The sequence below is a fragment of the Neofelis nebulosa genome, chromosome 4, assembly GCF_028018385.1.
Source record: "Neofelis nebulosa isolate mNeoNeb1 chromosome 4, mNeoNeb1.pri, whole genome shotgun sequence".
NCBI lineage: Eukaryota > Metazoa > Chordata > Mammalia > Carnivora > Felidae > Neofelis > Neofelis nebulosa.
The window spans coordinates 113,453,653-113,465,712 of NC_080785.1; the positions used below are offsets into that span (position 1 = coordinate 113,453,653).

At 56.2% G+C, this 12,060-nt stretch overlaps 1 protein-coding gene across 4 annotated transcripts in view; it reads right to left on the minus strand.

The window, feature by feature from the left end:
- The window catches only part of IQSEC1 (IQ motif and Sec7 domain ArfGEF 1), a 404,132-nt gene that overhangs the window by 264,399 nt on the left and 127,673 nt on the right, over positions 1-12,060 (minus strand). For all 4 annotated transcript variants that reach the window (XM_058725835.1, XM_058725840.1, XM_058725841.1 and 1 more), the window contains exon 2: positions 4,489-4,518. In XM_058725835.1, the coding sequence (XP_058581818.1) occupies positions 4,489-4,518 (30 nt within the window). The remainder of the gene's footprint in view (positions 1-4,488; positions 4,519-12,060) is intronic.

Consider the following 12,060-nt stretch of genomic DNA (forward strand, 5'->3'; position numbering starts at 1 on the left):
TCTGCATTTGAAAGCCGTGTTATCTAGGGAAGCTGTTCAGCATTTCTCTACCCCAGTCTCCCAGAGCTCAAACACTGGGGTGCACCATAACCCTCTTGAACGGGTGGGGTTGGTTGTACAGGTGCGGTGAGGCCCCGACCCATGGCGAACACTCGTTACGTGGCACTGATTCCTATCAGTGAACGTGACTGAGTTCGTTTCAAGGGGTTGATGAGAAGCAAAGGTGATGCTTTGGTGCTGCGGAAAGTCCTTGTGCCTTAACTACAGCATCAGCACTGGCCCCGGGCCCTCCACGCAGCTAATCATTCCTTCAGACTCCAAACTCTGCATCACTCTTCTTGTCCCACCTCCCCCCGCCACCCCCACCCCGAACCCCCTGAAACCAGTAAATCATTATCATTAGAAGGTTCAAAGTTGGGAGCCTCCACAGGCTCCTTCGGAATGGAGTGAAAACCAGACACACACCCCCCGGGAACAAGGGAGCCAAGTCCTAGGTCTGCAACATGGTCAAAACCGAGTCATTTCGTTTGTGGAAAATGAATACATCTGAGCTTGCACCTGTCTCCCCCCCGGGGGAAAAGTAGCGCATGCGCCATAGCAAACAGGTGTCTCCCGGCAAAACACATTCCCTGCTGGTCGGGGAGGCTCAGACTGCCATAAAGGCTGTAGCTCACGTCCTCTGAGTGGAAAGAAAAAACCCTCACCAAGCAGGGACCCCAGGGTAGGGGTGGGGTAAGGAGGGTCTCTCAGGGTTAATTTCCTTAACATTTAGCAAAGATCATCCGCTCTTGGTGTCCATCCAGACCTTGGCCAGTATAATGAAAGCCAGAGGTCACCTTTTCTGAGTTCAGAATGGCCCCTTCTGCCCCCTCTATTTGGTGTTTGTTGTGGAAGGGGGGATGAAGCAGGGAGAGGAAGGGGTCTCCACTGAGCAGGGCAGATGGTCCACTTATTTTTCCCTTCCAGTTCACAGCCTGAAAATATTTATGAGTTCCGAATCCAATTAAGCAAACATTAATTTGCACCAGTTCTGTGGGCAAGGCATTGTGCCCAGGGTGCCCGGCGAGACCAAGGTGAACTCATTCCACTATGGCCCGGCCTGTTGGGGCCTGCCCTGTGCTCTGTGCTCTGTGCTCTGTGCCGGGAGACAACCCGGGGCTTCATGCAGACTCTTTACTCTGCCTGGGGTTAAGTGTTCAAGTCACTAGGACAGAAATCAAAGTGAACATGGATATCAGAAGCAAGCACAAGAAGCCAAAGAGGGCAAGCAGGGCCAGGGCACTTCAGCCATGACCCCCCTCAAAGCTTCAGTGGGGCCACAGCTTGAGGTTCTCACAGAGGTGTGGGTCTGCTGAACACAGGGGGCACAGGAAATAGCACTAGTCCCACAGACAAGCTGGAAGACAGGCAGGGAACCCATGGACGCACCTGGAACCAGAGGGAAGCACCGCTGGGCAGCCGCGCAAGGTGCCCCGGGGGGACAGGAGCAGGAAACTGGGCCGCACACGAGAGAGGCGGCCGGCTCACGGGGCCTCAGTGAGAGCCACAGCTAGAGAGTGTTGGGCAAAGGGGCTCCATGGAGGGCAAAGCAGGGAGGGTCACAGTCAGACTTGACTTTTAGACCAGTCCTTCTGGTGGGCGAGCCCCTGGGGGAACACTCAGCAGATCAGGCTCCCTTTAGGAAGGGACCTCATGGTCCTTCTTCTCTGGGAAACAGATTTTGCAGCTGTCTGGGGGTAGTGACCTGAGTCGTGAAGAGTGGGTCAGATCTGAACCGTCCGGGGGGCTTCCTGGCCTGTGCCCCTGTGCCCACCTGTGTTGAGCAGAGGGTGTGACATGTGACCAAGGTCTGACCCCCGCCGTGACAGCTCCCTGAGGGCAAAACACGTGCCTGGCACAGGATAGAGACTCAGTCAACGCCTGACCCCAGCATCCTAAAGTCCCAGCAAGGCCTTCTACCACGACTCCTATAGGTGTCTGGGGCTGTCCCCGAGAGTCAGCACAGCAGAGTAGAAGTCGTTATGGGGTTGGGTTTTTGAGCCTCAGAAAAATCTCAGATGCAGCCTTCTCTGCCTGGACTCACATCAGTTTTCTTCCCTGCCTGGCTCCTCACCTCTAGGAGTCCTGCTGACAACCAGTTGGCTCCAGCTGGGGACATAGTTTCCAGTCTCCATACGGTCCCCACCCCCGCGCCAGCCCCGGGCCCCATTCCGAGGCCATTCCTTATTCTCTCGCCAAGCAGGTCCTTGGTGTTCCTGTCCCCCCCCCCCCCCACTGAAATGTCTTTCCCACCCTTCCTCGGAGCAGAGAACTGCCCTCCTGCTTCACCTGGCCTGCAAAATCAGGTTCCTGACAGCCCACAGCAGGGAACCCTGAGGCAGGGGTGGGTGGGGTTGGGTAGGGCCAAACAGCCACCCTACACACATCTCCCGGCACTTACAGGTGAAAGCCCACTGGTCTCAGGAGATCTCGGTGAAGGGCGCCCCGTCATCAGCCAGGAACGGAGTGTATCAGAGCAGGGAGGGCTCAGATCCTGGGGCTGAAGGCACCTCTCCTTCCTATTCCCCCTGTGAATCCCCTTCCAATGTCTGTGCATACCCCAGGAACGGGATGCTCACTACCCCTCAGCAACCCTCCCTGTCTTCAGATAGCTCTTCGTTTTTTTTTAAATGTTTTTTTTTTTTTTAATTTAATCTTGAGAGAGAGAAAGAACATGAGCGAGGGAGGGGCAGAGCGAGAGAGGGACACAGAATCCGAAGCAGGCTCCAGGCTCCGAGCTGTCAGCACAGAGCCCGACGCGGGGCTCGAACTCACAACTGCAAGATCATGACCTGAGCCGAAGTCAGATGCTCAACTGACTGAGCCACCCAGGCGCCCCGGTAAATCTTCATTTTTAACAAGTTTTCTGGACAGGTAATACATGTTGCATGGTTCCAAGCTCAAGTGACAGCATAGTGCACACTACAAGGAGGCTCACAGCCACTCTTACCTCTGCCTGCCCGGCTCCTTACCTCCCAAGGGATCATTTGAACAGCTGTTCAGGTCTCCTGCCATTGCTTATGCATGCAAACGTTATAAGCAAGAAACCACATTCTTCCATGCAATTTTTCTTACCCCAAATGTAACGTGAGATACACGCTGTCCCGCACCTTGCTTTGCTCAGGAAACGGCGCACCTGGGGCCTTTCCCCATCAGTCCATGGAGGGCACCTTCCCTTTGCCCTCACGTCTGCACATATTCAGAGGGGCCATGGCTCCAGAATGCCCAGCTGCCCCTCCTCCCGCATCTCCTGGCCTGGGCCATTCTCCGTCTCTCAGGGCATCTCCTCTCCCCTCTCAGGCCCGGGGGCCACCTGGCCCTCACCCCATCCGTAGCCCCTGTATGACACTCCTCCATCCCCTCACCCTGCGTGTGCCTCTGCTTCCTGCTGGGACCCTGCCGGACTCAGGGTCTATAGACCCAGCCCTCCCAGTGCCCCCTATTCTGCCTCCCTGGCTTGGGACCACCACTCACGTGTCCCGGGTTGCGCCCAAGCCGAGTGCGCGGGTACACACTAGGGCCTCGCCATGCTGATTCCTGGAGCCTCCCCACGATGCAGCCTACCTGTCACCCATCTGCACTTCTCTCTCTGTAGGCTGCCCAGAGGACCCCACCCAAGCCCGAAACTCCCAGCTCCAGGCTCAGGATGCACAATTTGTGTTGTGCCCAGTCACGGAGCGATTTCAGAAATCTGAAATCTGCTGCCAGTGGGGCTGGGCGTCCCTGTGGCCCTTAAATTGTCTCCATGCTCCTTCTCTTCTCCCCCACCCTCATCACCAGCCCACTGTCTCCCATCCCTCATGGCCGTCCTGGTCCCCCAACTCAAGCCTTGAGACCTGCCTGGCCCCAGCCCCCTGGGCTGAGGCAGTAGCACCCTGGGATTCTGGTTCCTAGCTGCCCCTCCCTTCATCCAGTCAGGAGCCCCAGCTGTGACCCAACTCCATGCTGACCCCCTCCCCTCCACTGGTGGGGGTGAGGAGAGGCAGGGGTCTCAACTGCAGGCATCGTGTTCTCCACGGGCCACGGAGACACCGCATCATTCAAGGCTGCTAGGAGCCCGCCCCTCCACCAAACAGCCCAGAGATTTGCTCCATCTGGCCCCAGGGACTGCCTGAGCTGAGAAGCTTCTGGTCGTAGATATGTCACAGCCTACGACACCACCGCTGCCCTTGAGGGGATGGAACTACCACCAAGCCAGGTGACCCCCCACGAAGGTCACTCTAGAACCGAGTAAGCCCGCACAGTAAACCGGTGCTCTCTCTCCAGGACACCAAGCCAGCAGACAGCAGGGCCACGGTCCTCAGGTGGCGGGCCAGGGCCAGGAGCAGCAAGGGAGCAGGCCTCTGACCTGGTGCGACCTCATCACAGAGACACCAAAGCGCAAAGTTTCATTGAAGCCACCCGCTCCCAGGACCCAGACGCACAAACAGAGGCCGATGACACACATACCTGACATTCCGGGAGCTCTCACCTTCAGACCTGCAACGATAGAGAACACAAACTTAGGATGCAAGTACCTTCCACTATGGGAGATCCACTGGAGCACATGAGCTGTGGGGACATGTGAGGTCCCCAGCTCCCCTGGGATCCCTTCTGCAGTCTCAGCAGACTGTCCCCAGGCCCAGCCCCCAAGGTGTCACATTGCTGGTCTTCTGACCTGGAATCCCACCCTGAAAGCCACGTCCTCCCAGAAGTTGGGCAGCAACCCCAGAGGGGGGTTCCAGAACTCTGTGCCCTGGGCCCTGTGAGGCAGCAACGGAAGGAAAGAGTGAGTGGGGATGGTGTAGCTGGCCTCACTGCATCCTCTACTTGGTATTTCCAGCATCTCTCCCCACTGCCGGCTCTATTTTCAAGGACCCAGAAATCAATTACACCACTTTACGAAGGAGACAAGCCTGAATGTCAAGAAACTGGACAATTAGATCCTATCGCACACACTTGAACTTTCAATGGAGACTGTGAAATACCCGGCAGCCAAATACAAGACAGCGATGCCTTGCTGCTCTGTAAACCAAAGGAAAGGGGCTTGGGGATTAAAATGCATGCAGCTAAGGGCTTAAAGCCACAGCTGGGCTTCCTGAGTCTGAAGGAGCAAAGGGCTGTGAGCAAGCACATTTGGGAAGCTAATCCCTGGACGTCCCCAATTGGATTTTATTGCCAGCGAGCTACAGAAATAAAAACACACTTAACTCAAAGTCTTTTTTGTACTTTTTTTTTTCTTCTGCAAATTGCCTTTTTCAGTAACTGTGCAGACTAACTGCATCGCCCCATGAGCACTCAACCCCAGGGGACAGCTCCTCCCACAGAGCCACCCTCGCTGGTCTTAGAAGAGCACCCCGTGCCCTTTCCTATGTCTGCTGTGTCAATGACAGATTTTTACCCCGGTTGTCTTTCAAGCTAATTGACAGCCCAGCCCAGGAAAGTTTCTCCAGGATGCCCTATAGGATCTTAAACACCAACTGTCCGCTGTCTGGAAGGCTCCCGTTGTCCCCAGCTCTCACGGCAGCTACACAACGCAGGCCAGTGCCATTGGCCACTTCCGGGCTCAGCCAGTGCAAAACCGGAAATAAAGGTCAATGATGATGATGATGATGAGAGACGCCCCTTTCTCAGCCTTTACTAGGTGCCAAGCCCAGAGCCGGGCCCTGACACAGGCTATTGATGATTTTCACAGCAACCTGGCAGGCCCAGCATGGCCCTCGCTGTGCCCAAGAGGGACCAAGGCTCCCGGAGGCTGTGTCCGCACACGGTCGCATGAGCGGCCAGCATCGAGGTGCTCTCCTGCCACACCTCGGCAGCCAGAGAGCAAACCAGACCCCATCCAGTCAGGATGGAGGTCACTTGGGCGAGTGACAGAAGGGGGCCCTGGGGGCTTGCAGGTGCTGCTCACATTTAGTTCCCGATCCAGGTCCTGGTTACCCAGGTGCAAGATCGTGATTAATACAAAGGGCAGATTTGGCCATTCAGATTCCAAAATGTATTCCTCCTATCCATTTGGTCTTTGTCCACAGTTCCTGGCGCACACAGCACCCTGAACCCTTGGGATTTTCTGAGCAAAAAAGAGCAACGGGAACATCTTCTGTTATCATATTTGGTTGCATGTCCTCCGCCCCTGAAATCACTTCAGAGCCACGACGGGGGCAGGAAATGTTCCACCACACCCGGGATCATGTCAATGCGGTGACTCTCGGAGAGCACCTAAGGATGCGAACTCATGGTCCCGCCCCCTGAAATCAATCACCAAAAGCCAATGATTCGATCAGTCGGGTCTATGTGATGAAGCCTCCGTAAAAAACCTGAAAGGACGGGGTTCAGATTGCTTCCGGTTGGGATGGACAGTGTTTCCCCGGGAAGGTCAGGGCACCCTCGGGCCCACAAGTTCTGCTCCTAGGTACAGCGGAGATTCAGAGAGTGTGGCGTGTCCAGAGGGCGTGGAAGCTCTGAGTCCCTTCCCCATGCCGTGCCCTGCACATCTCTCCTACTTGGCTCTTCCTGAGTTACATCCTTTGAGAGTAAGTCAGTACTCCGCTGAGTAAACTGGTTTCCTGAGTTCTGTGAGCCACTCTAACAAACTGATTGACCTCAAGGGTTGGGGGCCGGGGGGAGGAGTCACAGGAACCTCTGATTTCCAGCCGGTCAGTCAGAAGCGCAGGTTCACAAGTTAGGCTTGCGACCGGCATGTGCAGTGGGTGGGGGCAGTCTTGTAGGACTGAGCCCTCCACCTGTGGCATCTGAGGCCATCTCCAGTTAGAGGGTATCAGAACTGGTGGAACTGTAGGACACGAGACTGTGTCTTGAGAACGGCCTGGTGGTGTGGGAACTCACCCCCCGGCATGTATGTTTTGGAACTGGGTACCAGAATCTCTACCAGCGGGGGGAGGGGGGGAACCAAGTGTGAAAACCCAGGCTGCCACAGGCTCACGACACAAACACGTTCAGAAATAGCGCGGTTTTATTTTAAAAAATGGGGAAGAATAAGGGCGCCTGGGTGGGTCCGAGTCAGCTAAGCATCCAACATCAGCTCAGGTCATGATCTTGGGGTTCGTGGGTTCAAGCTCCCCCGTCGGGCTCTGTGCTGACAGCTTGGAGCCTGGAGCCGGCTTCGGGTTCTGAGTCTCCCTCTCTCTCTGCCCCTCGCCCGCTCGCATTGTGTCTCCCTGTCTCTCACAAATGACTAAACGTTTAAAAAACTTGGAAAATATACAATATGACAGGGATAAGGAGGGGGGATAAGATTAGCTGTGAGCCGACCATTGTTGAAGTGGGATATGAGGGGCGGGAGGGTCTTACGCTGCTTTGCCTACTTTGGTACACGTTTGAAGTTTTCCATGAGAAGAAGCTGAAACAAACAACACACGAGGGTTAAGTGAATGTGGGTGCCCACGTCACTGGACTCCTGCCAAGTGGCAGGTGGGGAGCTGGGCCCATGATAAACCATGGCTTCGCTGAGGTGGCCTCAGAGGGGCCAGGCCAACCACTGCCTCTCACACCCATGTCACAGAGATAGATTCAAATCAGAGGTATTGTCACGACCTTGGCACCCTTCTCTGGGGGAGACACCCATCAGAGAATCTGGTCCCAGCCACGGACCTCACTCCAGGAAAACCCACACACGCCCCTACAACTCCAGTCGTGGGGTTCCTGTGCACTGCCCGCCAAGACACCAGCCCCAGACAGTGGCATCTGGGACGGCCAGCTCCAACTTCCACAGCTCTGGTGTGCCCCAGCCCCGTGACCTCACTCTCTGGGGCTGCACTGGCTTGAGGAGAGACCTGGCCAGCCTGTGCTTCAAAGGCAAGAGGATGCGTGACCTGGGAGGTGACGGCAAACACGGCATTTCTACAGCGTTTACAAGTGCATGGCTGAAGGAAGACGGGTCCATATGCTCACCAGGGGCTGGGAGGCGGGGGAAACGGCCAGAGGTCGGTCAGAGGGTGCAAGGTTGCCGTTTACGTGAGATGAGGAAGTCTGGAGGTCCAATGTCCAGCATGGTGACCATCGTTAACAAGGCCGTATGGTGTACTGGAATGTGCTAAGAACAGATTTCAGGTGCTTGCACCATAAGAAACAAAGACAATTATGTGAGGAGACAAACACGTTAACTAGCCTCCCTATAGAGATCATGTTACAATACAACACACTATACCCCTTAAATAGACACCATTTTTATTTAAAAAAAAGAAAAAGGGCAAGGTCTGTGACAAGAGTGGTCAGTGGCTGTACCTGGACTCTGTGACATCTGTGATGGCAGAAATGACCCCCTTGCCAGGTTCAGGCCTAACCTTTGAAAGGACTGGCAACTTCTGCTATCTTGCTGTTAGAAAGATAGAAGAAAGAAGATGCCGAGAGGAAGCCCTCACCAACCACACGGGGGAAGAGGAAGGCTCCCGGCCCTCAGCCCCGCTGAGCTTCCGGCTGTCAGCCATGGTAAGCAAAGCCTCAGCTGATGTCACACACACAGCACAGAGCGGCTGTCCCCACGGGCCCCGCCCAAAGCGGGAAACCCCGCGCAAATACACATGATGACCACTGTTTCCAATCACTCAGCTTGGGCAGGGTTTGGGGAAACCCCAAGCACTGCCTCACCTCTTGCCCCATGAACGTTCCAGCCCCTCATATCCCCCTCACCCCTGCTGCGGACCAAATGTTCGTGTCCCCCAAATTCATACGCCGAAGCCCTACCGCCCCTCCCCCAGTGCGGCCCTACTTGGAGATGGGCCTGTGGGCAGGAGCTGAAAGTTCAGTGGGGTCCTGAGGGTGGGGCCCTGAGAAGGCGGCCCGCTGCAAGCCAGGAGGAGAGGCCTCAATAGAAACCAACCCTGCCAGACCTCCATCAGGGGTTTCCCGCCTCCAGAAACGGTGAGGGAGTCCACGTCTGTTGTGCAAGCCATGCCGTCCGAGGTGCCGTGTCAGGGCGGCCAGGGTCATCACCGTCTGCGGCCTCCGAGCCTCCACACACACTCTTCCTCCTGCCTGCGGCGCTCTGTGTAGTCCGCACCCCGACTACCAGTCCCTTTCCGCAGCTGGGTCCCTCACGGCGGGGGGCGGGGGGGGGGGCGGGGAGGGCGGCTCTCACCACCCTCTGGGAACTCGGCCAGGCCTCCCTACCTGCTCGGGCCTCTCAAGCAGACTGCTGTCCTGCACAGCAGGGCCCAGTCTACTGCTCAGATGTCTTTGAGTCATGGTTCCCTCAGTACTGCTCCCTGCCTCCCTGGCTCTTCACGGGGCCCACGGAAGTGCTCCCTCATAGGACGGACGGTGTTCCCCCGGGAAGGTCAGGACACCCTCGGACCCACAAGTTCTGCTCCTAGGTACAGGCCCCAGTGAAACACATGACTTTGTGGTAGGAAAAGACCGGATTCAGTGGGCAGAGAGGGGACGTTTAGGACCTGAGGTCCCTGGGTGGGGAAAAACACGCATTTTGGAACAATGCTGGGAGGGTCTGACCATAGCGAACCCCTTCAGGTGTGTGGTTCCCCTTAAGCATGTACCAGGCACCAACCTCCTCCCCGTCAGGTCCCCCTCAGGAATGTGACAAAAGACCTGGCTAAAACTAAGTAGCAGGCCATTAAACGTATGACCCACAAGGGATTGATACGGCCACAGACCACCCCACACACAAGGGGGTCGAGGCAATCGGGAATGGACAACCCAGCACCTAGAGTGATCAAGTCAATAAGGGTAGGACCTGAGAAGGAACGAGGGGGAAGGGAAGAGAGGGCTGACTGGAACCTTCTAAAACAGAGACCCTCACCTAGAGGCCTCGGGCATTCACTTTTGAACGCCCCCTCTCTGCAAAGAGACCTTTGCTACTGCCCTTCCTTTCTGATCCTCTACTCTAATCAACTGGCCTGCTGCTCATTTTGTGTCTCCTTCTTCGTTCTTCGAAGTGGAGAGACAACAAACCCCGGGTACTGAGGTAATAAATAATCCCGCACCGATTTGGCCCGAGTGATGTGCTCCCTGAGCCCTGAGCTGGAAGAGGCCTCCTGTGTCTCGGCAGGAAAATGGGTGAATGTGGCCCATCCACACCAAACAAGGGATGCTAAGCCCCCAGGAGAACACACAAGCCCTGGCCACCCCCAGCAGGGGGGGGAGTGGCCGAGGCAGCCAGAGAAGGCACATGTCACAATCCACCTGAATGAAGCAAAGCAGCCAAAATTCGGTGCCTCAGCTGCGAGGTGCCCACCTGGGAGTTAAACCATGAAGCCACAAAAGTCGGGCCACCAGTCCTCCCCCAGAGAGACGTTGCTGCCGGGGGAACAGTACGTGGTCACCGGGCTGCTGGGCCCCCCCCCCCACCTTGTGGACTTAGGTGGTGAGGCAAGGTGTCTGTACCATAGTGAATCTGTGACCTGCACACACACACACACACACACACACACCCCTACATATGTACATGGACACTTCGTATGTCCTCCGTATGTAGAAGCCGCAATTTTAAAATGGAAAAATAGGAACAGACTGTTCGGCAAGGTGACGAGTTATTTTCAAAAGAGGGCCAGAGCCCCCACTCTGTTCCTCAAACATCCAGGCCCACTGTCACAGGTGGGTTCCTCTGGCCACACCCAGCCGCCCCTGAGCCCTCGCCGGTAGCAAGTAAGGTGAAAAGCAGGTGTCTCCCAGCCACGTGTGTTCTAGTTGCCTGAACCCTCATTCTAGAAGGGCCACGGACTCCTGCCTGGCAATTCCAAGTGGCATCAGCACAAGCCAACACAGGCCACACTGCCCCCCACCGTGGCAGGTGATGGATGACCAGAAGGGCCAACAGAAGCGTGTGATGCTTCCTCACCCTGGGGGATGCAGCAAGGAGCCGATGAGGCCTCCATTAGCTGGAAGACACTCCAAAGCCGTCCTCCGGGGGCCTGGAGCCACAGGAGGCGCCATCCTTAGGAGCAGCTATAGAAGGTTCTTGTTTTGTTTTTGTTTTCCATTTCCGGAGATACCCACGTGGTAAGGTCCTGACGCCCCGGCCACCAACCGTGTGTTGGTAGCTTACAGGTACATTTCCCAGCCCCCCGGCTGATGCAGCCCCAACCGACACCTTGCTGGCGATCTCAGAGACCGTGAGTCAGAACCACCCAGCTACCCTGCTCCCGGGCTCCTGACCCACGCGCACCAAGACAAGAAAAGGTCGCCTCTGTAAACCGCTAAGTGTTGGGGTCGTTTGTTACACAGCAGTAGAAAATGCTCCTCAACGCCTCTCCCTTGCATCACCCCACGGGGTAGCCTTCTCTCCGCCCCATTTGAAGTGATCTTACTTGTTTACTGTATCTATTCCTCAGTAAGGGGGTGCTCCAAGGAGACAAGGGCTTTGTTAGGTTCACTGTGGCATCTCCGGTGCTAAGACAATGTAGAGGCTGCTGGTTAGTGGCTGAGTTACAGTGACGCGTCAACGCCAGGAGCCCATCATTCTGGGATGTCCCGTGTCTGGGAAGCCAGGACGTGCCAGGGAAACAAGAACAGACCCTTAGTCAGAGCTTCCTGGTCCCAGCCCCAGCACTGCCACTTACTGCTGCCCAGTGGCCTCAGAATGTCACTCAACCTCTATGAGCCTCAGTTTCCTCATCTGTGGATCGGGGATGATAACGACCCCCACGAGTGCTGTAAGGAGACAAGGCTCGAGTATGACACACAGCAGCTGATTGATAAAGCCGCTTCTCTTGCCACCTGTCTGAGGCGTCACTTGAGAACGCGGGCTCCCTGCCGCTAGGCTGCTGGGTGGCCGCTCATGGGCAGACCTGCAGCGCAGGAGGGAAGGAGGGAGGGGTGATTCTGTAGTAGATGATGTGTCCCCAAGTGCCAGAGCCCAGCGTGGGGCCTGGCATCCAGCAGGCTGCAGGGGGTGGGGGGATGTTTGTTACGTGAGCCCGTAATGGAGCTGGCTGCCACCTCACACGCTAAGAGCGGCGCACAGCGGTCCCTGTTTAAACCGAGGATGGTCATGCTCATGTTTGAACCTCAAGGCATAGCAGCACGGTCTTAGGGCAGAAGGAGTAATAAATGCTGTGGGAAGAAGGG